General features: G+C 42.2%; 2 protein-coding genes across 2 annotated transcripts in view; one reads left to right on the top strand and one right to left on the bottom strand.

Moving 5' to 3' along the window:
• Positions 1-17,230, bottom strand: part of UBAC2 (UBA domain containing 2) — an 87,356-nt gene that overhangs the window by 37,341 nt on the left and 32,785 nt on the right. The gene's annotated exons all lie outside the window — the stretch shown is intronic.
• Positions 3,393-15,506, top strand: LOC311439072 (G-protein coupled receptor 183-like). The gene is made up of 2 exons (XM_084524349.1): positions 3,393-3,509; positions 12,389-15,506. Coding segments are annotated over exons 1-2 (1,107 nt in total). The 5' UTR covers positions 3,393-3,507; the 3' UTR covers positions 13,494-15,506.

The raw sequence follows: 17,230 nt of genomic DNA, 5'->3' as shown, positions 1-17,230 counted from the left end.
GGCTGACCTAGGGTATGTGATCACTTCCATACCAGCAGCCTGCTACAATACGCAACATAAAGCTTCTTCAGTGAGGTATTCTCAATAGACAGCCTTCATGAAAGCAATTTTTGCAGACTACCAAAGACTTATACAGCTTATAGCACCACAAGGATAAAGAAAAAAAAAAAGTCACGATCCTTGTCTATTCTTTAATACGTGGGTAGCACACTGCCATTCCTGTGAAGGCCCAAACCAACCATTTTGGGGGTGATACTGATGAAACAGATAGGTATAGCCATGGCTCACCAAACCCTGTACGCTAATCAAGAATAACATCACAGCAACAACCACCGTCCTTAATAACGTCAAAGATGTGTTACCCAGCTCGGTACCTGTGCTTACCCGCTGACAGCAGCAGCTTTGCATCAGCTATTTGCAGCAAGCGGTCCAAGTGACTGACGGTGACAGCTTACCACGTAGCTCTGCTTTCGTGACTGACAGCATTACCCAAAGTCAGAGTGCAGCAAGGAAGAGGAGCTTGCACCTTTCTAAAAGGCAGGGTCTCCCTGAGAATCTCACCTTGGACTAAATCTGGGACAGAGCTTGAAGGGAGGCAGAAGGCACGTGGAGGCATGGGAATACACTGAAGGGGTTCGGATGGGTATTTTGCTGAGGAAGAACAGTTGAACAGCTATACTGAAAATTTTAAGTGTCACAAGTTCATCGGTCTTGGGTGCTTAGCAACATCTCATTTCTCCAGTTTAACCTAACACAATTTATTTGGCCACTGGAGAGCAGACAGTAAGACCGTGACTCACTGAGGAGTCATCACTTGCTGTTCCTCAAATTCAAGTCACTTGAAAAATAACATTTGTCCACAAAAGGGCTGGGTTCAGCCAGACATTAGTTCAAGACACCTGAGCTCTCTCCAAGACTTAAAAAAAAAAAAAAAAAAAAAAAAGTTAGTTCTGGAAGGAAGGGAAGTTTTACAGATAAGAAACTGAACTGGGACTCAGGCTGTCTGGATTCATTTCCTGGTTGATCCATAAAAACCCTGCATAAATTTCAGAAGTCACTTCTTACCTGGTGTAGTAGCTCTCTACATCTAGAATTGTAAGGCTAAATTCAATCCCTTTTATGAACTGCTCAAATACAGTAGGGACTAAGCAAGCAGACAGAAAAATAAATTATCATTGGCATCATAACACGGTGGTCAAAATATTAACTGCACTGCTTTGATGTAACCATCTCTGAAAGTCACAAATTAGTTTACTAATTTACATGTTACACTCCTTGCATGCCAAAAGCAAAACAGTAGAAGTCTGCATCCCAAAGGTAAACACAAACAAATCACCCTTTTTGAGAGACGTCACTTTTTGGGGTTTAAATCTTCAAATTCTGGGACGGGCAGATGCTGGAGAAACAGCAGTAGTGTGAGACAACAACCAAACAGCTAGAAAGAGAAACAGTGGAGAGGAATGCAATCTGTATCATTCAGATCAAGCAGTTAACATCCTGTGAGGCTGGGCTGGATGGGTGGCTGATGTACAAGTGTAGCTCCAAGGGTACAATCTAGTAGTGTATATTAGTCAAAGAAAAGTAGTATTTTATCAGATCGGCGCAGGAAAAGCATTTTGGTATTATTTTCATAACGCTACAGCTATTCTGAAATGATCATTTCCTTTAATATGAAGTTGTGATATTAATGTCAGCCCCTAAGCCCAGACTACAACTGCCTTTGTATCTAGAAATTTCTCATTTCGACCACATATTTTTGCTGCTGGACAGGGAACCACACTGCAGTATGACTCTGTGTACAGATGAAGCAAGTTCCCTCTGTAATTTCCCTTTGAAAAGTAAAGTCTCATTGTTTCATTTATAGAAATTTTATTCTCTGACGAAGCTAAATAATTTTCAAGTAATTTGAAAACAATAGAGAAAAGCTTTACAATAAGCCAAGTTAAGTTTTCTCACAGACTTTCTGAGCGTGGTGTTGGAGGATAGATGCCCACAACAACTGCGGAGCAGGGAATTTTACACCGGGCACTTCAGCTCCCTGCCACCTGAGGAGCACCACGCTGTGCCCACAGAAAACCACGGTGTGGTGCCCCCTACGAGCTCCAAGCAAGCACGGGAGTAACTGGTAAGGCTCCGTTTCATTCCCCTACAGCGAGGATATTTCCTGTGAGATGAGATATGTTCAGTGAAGCTGAACTGTGTCACAAACCCTGCATTTACTTCAGGCTTCCTGACGAGGCAGACGAGGTCCTGTCGCCGCACACTCCAGCGTGGCAGTGTCACCAGCTCGCCCTGTGAGCAGCGCCCGAGCTGTCCCCAAAAGCATCCCACCTCTGCATGCGTTGGACCCGCCAAGACCGGCACGGTCACGCCTACTTGCTCATTTTTGAGAATCAGGCCACTAAAATGAGGCCACTTGCAAGATAAACTGCCTGTCGCAGGCATGAGCAATCAGTATGAATTTGTGGGGAAAATCCCACGTACCGCTCAGCCACCGCCTCTGACAGCAAATGGCAGGGCTTTCCAGCTATCTCTGATCTCCATAACCTTTGCAGCAAACACGGTTTCACTGTCAGATCAAGGCTCCTTACCCAGAAACAAGGTTCCTGCAGGTGCCTACAGCTTACCCCACGATCTGACATCCCATTCCTTTCCCATTCCCACCTATACCTACCGATGTCATTTTAGCAGAACCCGACGCGTGTTTTAAGAGCTGTTTATTCATTTTAACGTGCATGCCACGTGAGTGTCTTACTACAATTAGTACCCTTGCTCAAAATGCAATAAGCTTACCAAGTCACACATCCCCACTGCTCTCTAGCACCAGCCGGGCTCCTCAGCTCCCTCACAAACTTTCACAGGGCTTTTCTGCAAAGCCTCATCATTACGGTCCTAAAACACTGCTGGGAAGGCACAGGGGCTGTTGAGATGGCTGTTTTTACACAGCGTATCAGCGTGCCCCACGCCTGAGGTTTTCTCCTGCTGTCTCAGATCTGATCAGTAAGAAGCGATTTTAAAGCCTGTACCCATCATATGACTCTGTGCTCCGAAATAAGCTTTAGTGTTCTGGGTTATTGATTTTCCTTTTTTTTTTTTTTTTAATGCAGATGTAATATAAACAACGTTTTTCACTCAGGATTTTTTTGGTTCGTCAACAATTCGTCAAGAAAACCTCTGGGTAAAGTCCCTCTATGAAAGTCAAAGTCAGTAAGGCGTTGCTTGTGGCGGGGGGGGAGGCGTTTTCTAATTACTCTCTTTGAACAGACTAATTGCAAAAGAATTAAAAATAGATGCTTTCACATCCCATAAAACTGTAGGCAGCAAATCAGGACCAGCATACAAACAAGGTTTTTTTTTAAGCACATGAAAAAAAAAAAAAAAGTCTACCCCTCCCACTAAAGAGACTCACGTAATCAGTCTTGAAAACAATGTGCAAGGGTAAACTTTCACAGTCAAGCCATCCTGCTAATGCCCTTAGCTGCTCAGAGGATCTAAGAAGCCACGGATATGTAAGTACAGACAAGAAATAACTTTTTTCTTTTTCACTGAACAGCAAACAACTCCAGAAAGATGATTTCTTTATTGCCTTATTATGAATATGTTCATGTAGTAGGAGAGACAAGGCTTGTAGAATAAATTCTGTAACATTTTACACTGACATATTAATATGCTACTTGTTATTTCTTATGTAAATGCTAGATGATCCACAACATCAGCAAGTTATTTCAAATGTTTTCTTATAAAACTGATTTCTTATAATAACGTTTCTAATAATTTTGACAATCAGAAAATGTTTGATACTGCATTATCTTAGCTTTTTTCAGTCATTCACAAAGTAATTTAAATGATACTAACGCAAAATAACTACTGTTCAAGTATTAAGTGAAACACTGCAGTTCTTTAGTCATTCACTGAACCTTGCAAAATACTTTAATACTAGGAGAAAGCCTTAAAACAAATCTGTCCTATGACAGTGAATGCACAGCCTGCTCATTCATACGCGCTACTTGTCTTTATTCTCTGCTCAAGAGCTCTCAGTCATTCTTCTCCTGTCTGAATAGTGCAGCAGAGTATTTTAGAAACCTAAATTTTACGAGCTAATTCCTCTCTCACCTTCTGACACGTTTATTTCCAAGTGTTTAGAAGGCATTCTTTTCCTGAACTGCAATCACCAACTAGATTTCTCCCTATTACTGATCTTCATGCCACAAAGACAAAGGAATATTACCAGTGATCCAATTTTTATACACCTTCCTATTAAATAGGATACATTTCTTACGTAATATTGGCAAAACAAGGTGGACTGCTCAACAGGCAGCGACTCAACTATTATTTATAATAAAACACAGAGGTGGCATGCATGCCCCTAAGCACAGCATGTCTGCCTAGCATTTCCATGGCTCCTCCTGAACAGAGACAAGGGGACTGAAGACTTACCAGGCAATTAGTCTTTAACACCTCAAATCCCATCTCTTTCTCCTCAGAGACTGAGGAGTATGTACACACGCAACAAATAATAAATTTAAACTAAAGTCATGAAGTTTTAATCCCTAAAATTAAGACTATACCTGCATAGGTTCCACATCATCTGGGCAGAAAAAAAAAAGGTGTACATTTTTCCTAGTTACTATGATACGAATTCCTTGTATTTTTATTTTTTTTTTTGACCTTTCTTTCCTTCTACTTGCAGAAATGTACTTGTGGCTCAGGTTTTTCTTTTGCTTATTTGCTATTTTTTAGGCTCTCTCTTTTTTACATTAAATAGACTTAAGCAAGTAAACTGAAGGGAGGTTAATTTTCTCAGCATGAGCTCTTCACATTAACATGCATCTTTGGAAAATACGATTTAGGTTGGATAATTCTCACACTTTCATAGCAGGGATCACACTGGGAAAGACAGATCCAACAGATAAGAGCTAGACACATGCATGTCTTCCACTTTTCCTTTAACTAATTATGCAGCATTTCAACCCAACTTTATTTCCACTTCACTTACGTTACCGTAACTTTTATTATTTTGGGACACAAAAAGTAATTATCATGCAACTTTGTGAAAGAGTAGTAGATAAAAGCTGAACAATAAAGATCCCATACAGTCTGCATCCGCAAATTCTGTTAGAGACGTTTAAAGAATATTTTAATTCTTCATAGCCATCATTAAGAGAATTTAATTGGTGCAATGCACACTTTGGATTCTCAAATTTGGGCTTATACTACGGAAGAGTAAAAGCACTAGACTGGAAACCATCTCACCAAAATTAGCTATGGGTGGTGACCTGTGGATTCAATCATCAGGCTTACGCGTTGCAATTTTGGACACAAAACTCAACAGCTCTAAAAACTGTACATTAACGTAACGCACTACAAGAACGTGAGGGTTACAGCATTAGAAAGAAACAGGAAGCTTCAGGACACGCCTGTCTCTTGCCTCAGCTTTTATTAACCACGTGTAGTTCCCAAGCTGGTAATGCATGTCTAGGTATGTGCAGCTTTCTTAGGTATATCAGCCTTCCCATTTTAACAAAGCTTTCTACAATGCAACTTAGCAGGCACATTTCTTAATGAACGTAACTTAGCTGAAGCAAACCCTTTTCTCAAGGGTTTGCTTCACAAAACTGACACTGCAGTGAACACCACGTGTATGTTAAGTTAGAGTTTCAGCCAGTAAATCTTACTGGTCAAAAGTAATACATTAGGTTACAATACGCAGTTAAAGCATTTTATATATTCTCTCTCTTGCTAAAAACAAAAACAAACAAAAACCAGATGGCGTTCCTATACCAAAAGTAGGAGATGATAACAGGAGGAAAACTCACTTAGTTTAGAGAGAGACAGCTTTGTAGCACTGCTTGCACATCATTTCACAGAATGGCTGAGGTTGGCAGGGACCTCTGCAGAACCCCCCTACCAAGCAGGATCACCTAGAGCACACTGCACAGGATGGCAGCCAGGAGGGTTGTGAGTATCTCCAGGGAAGGAGACCCCACAACCTCTCTGGGCAGCCTGTGCCAGTGCTCTGTCAGCCTCACCGTGCAGAAGTGCCCTCTCATAATGAGAATGAACCTCCTGTGCTTCAGTCTGTGCCCGCTGCCTCTCGTCCTCTCGCTGGGCGCAGCTGAAAAGAGACCGGCTCCATCTTCTTAACACCCTCCCCTTAGATATTCATACACAAATCTATAATTTAAATTTACAATTTAAAGCACGTAATCTAAGTTTTTAATGCTACAGTTGCCAGCTCATAGCTTAGGTTTATGCCCTTTAATAGTTGAATACATGCAACACTGGTACCCTACGTGCAAAGGCCATCGTACAGACACAGCTCAGAGAACCCGGGCTTTGGATGACGTACATCCAGACTCGAGCCATTTCCATTCATCAAACACCCTTCACTGTGGGAAGTCTACCCTGAGCTGGGCTCTTGTGTACTGTGCTTTATTTTACAGATGTAAAACAAATAACTAACGCCAGTCAAACATTTTCACAGAAAACCGATCTCCTAAAAGAACTTAATTTCCTTCTCCAGCTGACAAAGGCACCTGCACAGATTTAACACACTCTAGATTTTATAAGCAGCTTGACCTGGTACTGTGATTTTTTTTCTGAGTATTATTATGGCTGTAAAACATCAAGCAACCACAGAGAACGGATTAAAAGCCAGCTAGCTAACAAATCTCATCAAGTAATTGGCCATCAAAAAAAACATTGCTGGGTGGGTGTATGTCAACATATTTCATCGATGACCAGAAAGCAAATACAGTGCTAAAAAACTTGGAAGTGGCAAGTGACAGAACAGGAAGGCACAAGGCACACTGGTTGTAAGCCTGGGCATAATATTAATGTGAAACTCTCCCAGGCAGAGGCAGAGGACTGTGGCCATGCCCATGGACTGGAGTTACCCTAGGACAGACATAGTGAATTGGGGAAGGACTCCCCAGTTCTAACCCACAGGGCAGAAAAAGCAGGGGCACAGTGCTGAGGACACCTGGAACCCCATCTCCTGTAGCGGATTGAACTGGATTTGGAGCAGAAGTCCCAGATTATTTTGCCTTACGCTGAGATATCTGAGAGGCTCACCTTGAATTGCCAAAACACCGAGGCTGTATAAACACCTCTGCGGGCGGACAGGGGCTATTTGCTCAAGCAGGCTTTATTCTAAGAGGAAAGGCTCAACAAAAATAGCATCTGCAAATTGATTTGGGAGTAAAATAAGAGACACCCACATTTTTGACAGGGAGGTTGACTAAACAACGCTCCAATACAAAGGGCTAATTCTCCCTCTCTAGATCCCCAAGTCAAGACCAAATACCCTTGTGGAAAACATGCTGTGAATCAGGACAGCGGAATCCATACACAAACAGCTAAAACACTAACATGACCTGGATTACATGGGAGATCACATTAAATGAGTAAGTGGTCTCTCTGCACTAGAGCTGGATCAGTGTCATCGAGGACTGCATGTCTGCAGCCTCAGAAAAAAATAAAAACCTACATAACCTTCTTTACAATATCATATAAAGACAGGAAAGTTAAAAACTTTATGCCTTAGATTTTCTTATGTACCTCTGCCCAAAACTGTGGCAATATTTTCTAAAATATTTTCTAAAATTATTAAATTGGTAAATTACTGATTTTTTTTTTCCCCTCCAAATATATACTTCAAAATAATATCATAAATAAACCCCGTAAGCCACTGGAGAGGGGTGTTTAATCTGTCAACAGAGAAGAGCAAATGCTCTGGCAGTGACTCCAAAGGTGAGCTTCAGTGGTGTGTCTGCATTCATGACAGTGCACAGCCATGTCCTCGTAGGGTTGTAGGGCACACAGCCCACTAAAATCAGTAAGAAGTCACTGCCCTGCTCAGCTGGTCCGAGGTTTGCAGCAGTAGGGAGGAAACCTTCTCCACTTTTGCTCTAGGAATGCAAAAAATGCAGGCAGTACCCAAGTTAGGGCTGCTGCTGTTTTTTTCAGATACACTTTGTGGAGTGTGACATACGCTGGGTATGTATAATAGACTGATTGCTAAGGCTTGCTGCCAAGTAATAAATAGCAACCTGACACAAGGAATACAACTCAAAAACTATCTTGTTTTACTTAATAGTCTAGACACCTTTCAGGAAGAAATTACCATTTTAAAAGCAGCCTGGTTCAAGATTGACAAGAAAAGCTGAAATGCCTGCTGAGGTGAAATGGAGTTCATCCAACAACGAGAGCTCAGATGTACCAAGAAGTTACCATAGGTCAGCTGATGTGCATTAAATTGTGATATGGCAGCGACTTTATCATCTGTTTGAGCCCCAAGGCAGATAGAGTATCTCAACGGGTTTTAAAAATATGAACTATATTCAGGAAATGTAGCAGCTAGACATCACAGTGACTGCTTGAAAATGCCCCCACGTTAACTATATACAAACTGAACACCAGTACTCATCTCCAGTATTGTAAAACGTGCGCCCTACTTCAGCAGGCAAAGTATTTTGGGGATAGCAGAGGATCAGAGGGAATCCCTGCCCAGGGCTGACTCCCACAGCAAGCCGAGGAGCCTGCTGACATCCTCTTCCAAGGAGCAATGACGTGTGCGCTGACCTGGAAGTGCACCAGCCATGGTTCTCTGGCTTTCTTCTCATCTGTTTGTGGCCAGTCTGTCTCACCGTGTGACTAGGGAACTTCCTTAGGAACCAGGAACGTACCTGAGCTTGCCTTGTGTTGAGTGGGGAAGGATGGGAAAAGGGGAAGAGCTGCTCGAGTGAGCCACCCCCTACGTATGGCCGTGCTAGCACCATGGATAGGCACCAGCTCTCTCCTGGCTGGACTCCTTTTCAATATAATATTTCAATATTATTTATGAACAAAAACTATCACATTACAGCAAACAGGAAATAAAACTATGCCATGAATATGCTATAGGTAGTCACTGCTGTAGAGTTGCTTATCATAAATCTTAGATATTTTTTCTTTGCTATGTTTAAGAAATGATTTTACCTAGATTTCAAGGAAGACATGGGTAGAAGACAGATGTCATGCTGGGAGTCTGAACGAGTAATCAGAAACACACAAATAAGAGAGACAGAACAAACCACACGACATTTTCTGCAAAAAGCAGCCTGTTACACACTTAAGTAAAATGAACCATGCTACACGCTTCTACATGGAAGACACACTCTGAGACATCCCAGACATTCCTAAATCTGTACAACAGCTACAGAGCTGATTTCTACCAATTCAATTCCTGTGTTCAACCCACAGTGTTCCCAGATCAGATTTAACTCCCAACCCCAAATGCAGTCTCCACATCTCTTGACACATGCTACGTGCTTCCCTGGTATCTTAAGAATCAGAACACTGCACATTTATCAGTCGGAAATCACTCACCTGTTTTTTCCTACAGCCTCTACAAGACTTGATATAGCTAGTGTATAGACTTGGTATATTATTTGGATGCTAAATTTCTTCCTTAATCACATGTAATATAACTTACTCATGTATCTTAATACATGGAGTCTACAGTTACACAAAAATCAGGAATTTGAGATCCATCATCCATTATCTGCAGCTTTAGTGTTTACAGGGAACCTTACATACCCCTGCTAACCTAGGCAGAAGTCTGATCAAACTGGATTATAATACATGCTGCAGATAAATTAACTGTGAACAACCTGAAATAAATCTCATCAAAACATGAAAGAAGATACTAACCTTTCAGTGCCTCCACAAGTAAATAAAAAGGCAATTAATACTTTATAAAAGGTATAGCTTAAAACATGTTAAAAGGAGAAGTGTTTTCTAGAAAGACTTCTTTAAGGTACAGCAGGTTGTAGTTGTTTGCAAATATTGTGCATTGAAAGGCAGATCCTCAGAAATAACCTAGATGCTTTAATTAAAGATATCAGATGGATGTAAAAATCAGTTTACAACAGCTTTTATCTCCAGATATTCTGCATTAAAGCAGAAGCAATCTTGTTTTGACTGCTACTTTAATCCATATAAGTGCAGACACACAGGCTGACAGTTTGTATGAGTCATCCAGATGGCAAAGATGTCTGATAACAAAACTGGTACTAATATTTAATATCTGCAGAAATACCGACACGTTACAGTCATACAGACACAAGCGGTCTGAAGATTTTCAAAAGGACCAATTAGAGTGATTGCTGAGAGCATCCAAGACTGTACATAAGATTATTTTATATATATATATATATATATATAACTGCACAAATAGAGCATTGTATAATTCTGAAGCGATGGTGCTTGCAGCAGTGATGTTGAAAGACTTTCGCAAGAATATTCTCCCGGTGATCACCTTCTTACATCAGCGTGTGAACACATACACAGTGTGCCTGGTTGGCTATTGGAAGCTTTCCTACAGGTCTTCTGGAGGGCACAGGGAATAAAATCACCTCACTTCTTTTCACATGCAGTCTCTCCAGCAAGGACTGACAGATACAACCACACTTCACAGTCAAAGGAGTGGGAAGCGTGTGGTGGTTTTACTCAGCCAGGCAGCTGAGCTCTACCACAACTGCTCTCCCACTCTCCCTCCTCAAAGGGAAAGGAGGAGAAAAAAAAGATGATGAAAAGGGCTCAAGGGGTGAGATAAGAACAAGGAGATCACTCAACAATTATCGTCATGGACAAAACACACTCAGCATAGGGAGATTAATGTAATTTATGACCTATTACTAACAAGCTAGAGAGAGGAGAAACAAAAAAGCAAAACTACAAACACCTTTCTCCCTAATCACCCTCTCCTGTCTCCTCCCTCCAAACAGTGCAGGGGAATGGGGGCTGTGGTCAGGCCCTGATGCTTCATCTCTGCTGCTCCTTTATGGCCACTCCCTGCCCCTGGGCTGCCCACAGGCAGCAGCTCTTCAAGAACGGCTCCCACACGGCTCCGTCCCACGGGGTCCATCCATCCCCCAAGAGCAAACTGCTCCAGCACGGGTCCCCCACGGGTGGGTGGCAGCTCCCCCCAGCCCCCTGCTCCTGCGTGGGCTCCTCTCCATGGGCTGCAGCTCCAGCCCAGGGCCTGCTCCTGCGGGGGCTCTCCATGGGCCGCAGCCTCCTCCAGGCCACATCCACCTGCTCCACCGGGGGCTCCTCCACCCACAGGGGGGCTGCAGCGTGGAGATCTGCTCCATGTGGGACCCATGGGCTGCAGGGGGACAGCCTGCTCTGACCTGCCATGGGGCAGCTGCTGGGCTCTGCTCACAGAGGCCACCCCTGCAGCCCCCCACTACCAAAACCTTGCCACATAAACCAACCGCAACATGTCTTTTATATATGAACTCACAGTGATCAGATACCCAAGCAACGGTTTCAGTGAGGAACAGCTAAGAAGGAAAACCATAAACATGACAGATACTTTAAGGATGGTACTAATCAACAACAGAGTTCTCCCTGTGATTTGTGAGCTAAATTCTTCAGACTTTAGGTAATGCTTTGCAGAACAGCTGCTGAAGGAGTAACATTAGATGCCCCATCCCTTCTGCCATTTATGCTTACGCTGTGCAACTGTGAGGTATAACAACACAACCGAAAATATTCTGCACTGGAGGCAACACAAACAGGACAGGATCCTTTCTGTTTCTAAATTCTGCTAACTCATTTTTTTTATTGGAAGTCCCCCAAGTCACTGCCACTTTGCATTTCTTCCGTGCCATTTTCGACCATTCAGGTTAAACAATTTCCAAAATGCACTAAATCAGGACATGTGAAATACTTTACCTGCGATTTATCTCTTTTGCAGCATGATTAGTAAGAGACTGAAGTAGTAGCCTTATCCACTGATGTATATAAACAATATTTGAATTAGACTGCAAAAGCCAATTCTTCGCACTAGCGTTAAACTGGCTGAATTATTATGCCAGTATGATAAGCAGGAATGCTGAAAAAAAATATTTCTCCAAACAAGTTAAACCATCGCAAAGTGAATCCTTAGAAATAAAAACTACCTAAAAATTAACAGCGACACATTTCAAAGATTTTGTCTGCTTGACTGACTCTTGGGGACTTCATATGCTCTTTTATCACGTGGTATCTTTCTTCAGGCTCCCTTTTCCTCTCAGATTGCTGTGAACAGCCACCCACCTCCTGCCCATCTGCCTATAAGCTTTGCTTTCTAAGTATATGGCATCCCTGGTGCATTACTTTGCCCGTTGTCTCATTTTTTTTCAGGAGAGAAGGCATGGGGATGGAAATAGAAAAGCCAGACAGAGCCATCTGTTTGTTTGTTTGTTTTTGGAAAGAGGCTTGAAAGTCTTTCACCACAATGAAGTTTCATTTCAGTTTTTTAGTATCTTGCTTTTTGCAATGCGGGTTGACCGTTGTTTTGCAGAAGGAGTTTATCTACACATATTACAAAATGTCCCCTTGTGTTTTTTCACGTTAGGTCTACTGAGCTTCCTGCAAAAACAGCGGTTGCAGAAATGGACACTTCCACCACTTCTCAGACCAACAGCTCTACCTGTGACTTATACGAACACAAAGATACAGCCAGGATACTCCTGTCTGTCTTCTACAGCCTCATCTTGATTTTCGGAGTGCTTGGAAACACAATTGCCCTCACGGTCATTTTCAAAAACAGAAAGAAGATCAATTCTACTACTCTCTACTCAACAAACCTAGTCTTATCAGACCTGCTGTTTTGTATTGCCTTGCCCACGAGGATAGCCTACTACGCCCTGGGTTTCCACTGGCCTTTTGGAGAAGCTTTATGTCGAATAACTGCTCTCTTGTTTTACATCAACACTTACGCAGGTGTAAACTTCATGACGTTTCTGAGCATCGACAGGTTTTTTGCTGTCGTCCACCCCTTCCGATACAAGATCAGAAGGATTAAATATGCCAAGGGTATTTGTGTGTTTATCTGGTTTCTTGTATTCAGCCAGACTTTCCCGTTACTTATACAACCCATGACACAGGACGAACATGAAAGGATTACATGCATGGAATACCCAAACTTTGAAAAAATAGCCCATCTACCATTTATACTTCTCGCTGCCTGTTTAGTAGGGTACCTTATTCCCCTTGGAATTATACTCTTTTGTTACTCTCAAATTAGCTGCAAGCTTTTTCAAACAGCCAAGGAAAATCCACTGACTGAAAAATCAGGGATAAACAAAAAAGCCATCAACACCATCGTATTTGTAATTATAGTGTTCGTCATCTGCTTTACCCCTTACCACGTTGCAATCATACAGCACATGATTAAGAAGCTTCAGCACCAACCCGAGTGCAGTGAAGAGCAAATTTTCCAGAAGTCACTTCATTATACTGTGTTTCTGATGAATTTTAACTGCTGCCTAGACCCTTTCATCTATTTCTTCGCCTGCAAAGGATACAAAAGAACTGTACTGAAAATACTGAGGCGACAAGTGAGCGTATCGATTTCGAGCGCCGTCAGGTCCCACCACGAAGAAAGCTCACGGGACGTGGGAGAAACACAAATGATGGTACTTGCAAAATCCGCCAATGGGAAGTTACCTGAAAAATAAAGTCTGGAGTGCACTGCGGTGAAGCAGGCTTACAAACGCTGGGTTCACATCAAAATCTCTGTGTTCCCTGTACAGCAGCTTAAGGAATACTCCGTTTCTCAGACCATCAGGAAATCAAGGAATGGTGTTAGACTGAGAAAGAATGATCATAGGACAGCAGGAAAACTCGAAGCTACGATTTCCTAGCTCCGTCCTTTTGACTGATCTCATTACTTTTTCCAGGAAACGCACACCATTGTGAATGTCCAAATTCCACACTGCACATACGTACTCCTGGATGTTATTAAATCGAGCAAAGACTTGAGTCAGCTTAACTGTATGTCTGAGAAAGGATCAAACCCAAAATAGATCAAACCATTTAGAGTGACTACAACTAGCACGTCTGAAAATTGCAAGGCTCCTAGCTGAGCTCCAATTTCTGCAATGGTTTTGTTATCTCCGCCACACAAGCAAAGGAATCAAACTTCCAGATAAAACAGACAACTTCTGTACAGTCTGACTATCTCTAGTGCTTAGTTTATAGTCCCTTGGAGGTAAAACTGTATTTTGTAGTACCTGGAGCATGTATGTCTTAATGGAAAATCCACAGAGATACTATTGTCAAATATAATAGATGAAAAATTAATGAACTCTTTGGTTCTTCCCAATATTAAATATCTCCCATATGTTAAATCCCTCATCTTTTCAAGGTGTATTATCTCTCAAACCCTTTTCCTGAAGGAAAACTTTTCTTTCCGGTGTGTATTACAGAGTTTCAAAGTTGTATATTAATTATTTATAAGCACACATAAAATAAGGTGATGCTAGAGACTAAAATATGAAAACTACAGTGGTTTGGTTAAAAGAACGTTGCTACACGGTTCTTCAAAACTTCTGCTGAAGCCAGACACGGACACAAGGCAACCTGTTAACCTGAGCTCAATAAATGGTAACAGCAGGAAGGGCTGGGAAAGGACGAGCTTTCCCACCAAGCCCTCACAGAGCACGTCCGGAATCCATTTGGGCACACTGAAATGGTGCCAGAGGAAAGACCAAATGAGTTAAACACGTCCTCCTGGAGCTGGCTGACTACCAAGATACATCCAGGATGCAGGTTTTGGGTTCCTGCTGTCGTGCCCTTCCGTAACGGGACAGTTTCCTTCCCTGCGTTATTCCTGGCCCACACGTCTTTTCTTTTGTCTGCTGTCTTATTAATATACCAACACAACCTGGTAATTGCGCCATGTGATGAAAAAGGAAAGCTAAAAAATGCCCGATAATTACCGGTAAAAGCTATGCCAGATGTCAGAATAAATGATATTTATTGCAGCTGTATCTCTCCAGCATTGAGATTGTACTGGAAAGTCATCAGAGCACGTTACGATTGTCATCTCTGAAATTCCTTCCTTAGGTGTTGACCTCCACCTACCTGCAAACATGGAAGGGTCAAATCTGAACAGCAGCATGGAAACGTTATTAGTAATTACTTTATAATGGGAGAGAAAGTGCAAAAGACCCTGTATTTCAGGCCACTTACACTGTCAAAATTGAGTTTCTAGTTACAAAAGACACTATGCAGCCACAGGAAAGTGGAGCAAGAAAATTTGTTTTCAACAGAAGTTCTGCTTAATTCTGTATGCTCTAGCAGCTCTGTTCTTGTCGGCTTTTTTAATGAACTATTGGAAAATATTATTTAAGAATTTGTTGCTATAGGAGCAAATAAATGATAACCTGATAAAACCACAGGAAGACCGCTCATGGTTGCCTAGAAGTTGTAGAAATAAAATATGTGTATTATTACCATCACACCATTACAAACTCTTTTCAGTCTATTAATGTTTTGTCTTTTGTTGTTTTGTTTTGTTTTGTTTTTTTACTTTTGGTCTGCATTTCACCTGTGATTATAAAACTTTAAAGGCAAGAAGTTATTTTTTAAATATTTGTACGTAAAATGTAACTCAAATATGTATCACAGCACCCCATAATGCAAGTATTTATTCACTTTTACGTGGAAATGAAGGTCTCTGCTGAAAATCTTGAGTTTCCCTGTCCCTGTTTCCTCACGTTAGTCATTGTGTTATTTTCAAGTCTAGACTTGGAGAATGTTGATGTGAATTTGAAAACAAACAGCTAACTTCAAATCAAAATACCGCTTTTGCTGAAGTGCTTTGTTCCGGTTAGCTACCAGTTTGAAAAAAAAAAAAAAGCTTTTTTCTCCTTATTTTACTATTTCTCACACACTGAACAAAACAATAAAATAAAGATCTTTAAAAGCCATGATAAGCTCAGCTTCCTGAGCAGTCCTGAAGACAAAGACAGTGACGATTTATGGCTGGGGCAGCTGATGCCACTGCTTCCCCTCGCTGCTTGCCAGCACTCGCAGCTCGTGCAAGCTCCTATCAGCGAGGAGACTCTTTCAAGAGTGCTTATCTGAAACTGCCAAAAGTAGTGGTGGTGGTTTCAGCTGGCCCGGGACACGGCTTTAAAATAGCTTAGAGAGCATCTGTCTTAGCTCTTCTCCCAGTTGTGCTGTGGGGCTGGTAGCCATCACCAGGGAGGTGGTAAGAGGCTGCTGCATGGGAGCAAGGGAGGATGGTAATACTGGAAACCTAGAGCTCTTCCCAAATCAGTTTTCTTCAAGATGCTCAGTTTTCTTCATGATGACCCATCATTGGTAAAAACTTGTGATGACCTTTTCCGTGTGACAGGCTGGGCCGTACAGATCTGGATCTCGCTCACCCTTTTCAGAGATAAAGCAGGCAGCTGACAAGTAGGTTGGTGTGGCTCACTCGTTACAAGGACCTGACTGGAGTTCTACGGACAAAGAGGGGCTGGTCTCTGTTTGGAGGGTGACGTCCAGTCAGGATATTAAAAACTGCTCATGACAAAATGATAGAACACTTTTCATCTCAAGACTGAGGAGTGCATGGCTAGGGCTGCTGCTAAGAAGACTTCGATGAGACCATGTGAAAGGCCACGTTTCCTTAATTCCAGTAGATAAGCAAGGGTAAATAGAGGAGCTCATGATGGGGAAAACAACTTGAAAGAAATCACCATTTCACAAGCCTCTTCATTAAGTTAGACCAGGCGGAGTCCTCTTTGCTGTTTCTTACTGGAAAGACATGATTACCTGGGACATCTAAAATTCAGGCAGCAAATGGAAAACATTTTAGATTCAGGTGAAGTTCAGCAGTCCTAACAGAAAGCAGGGGAGCATTCTGGGTTTCCAAACAGAGAGATTCATCAGGTTTTGAAACCAAACCCACCGAAGCCAAGCAAAGCCTTTCTTTTTGGAGTATTCAAAGCTCCTGGAAAGCTGACAGAAGAGACATAGTTATCTTCAGATGGGTACTGCTTCCTTGTAGGACTCGGATGATCTCACATTTGTTGATATACAACATGGTAATAGTATGGTCTGTAAATATCTAGGACCATATTGAAAAAGTAGGGGGAAAAAGGGGCAGGGTGTTTGCCTTTCCACGGTGTCCACTGCTCAGGGGCTGGCTGGATATCAGTCTGCTGGGAGGAGGTGGTGAGCAACTGCTTGTGCATTGTATGTGTTTTTCTTTCTCACCTGTTAAACTGTCTTCATCTCCACCCATGAGTTTTCTTGCTTTTACTCCTCCTATTCTCTTCTCCATCCAGCCAGGGAGGAAGGAGTGAGCAAGCAGAAGCGTGGGTGTTGAGCTGCTGGCTACTATCAGCCCATCGCACAGGTCTACCTGGAAGCTCTGCCCCAAGACATTAATCTATAAACC

This window comes from Aythya ferina (genome assembly GCF_964211825.1).
Source record: "Aythya ferina genome assembly, chromosome: 1".
In the NCBI taxonomy this organism is placed as follows: Eukaryota; Metazoa; Chordata; class Aves; order Anseriformes; family Anatidae; genus Aythya; species Aythya ferina.
This window is presented reverse-complemented; position numbering and strand designations above follow the sequence as displayed.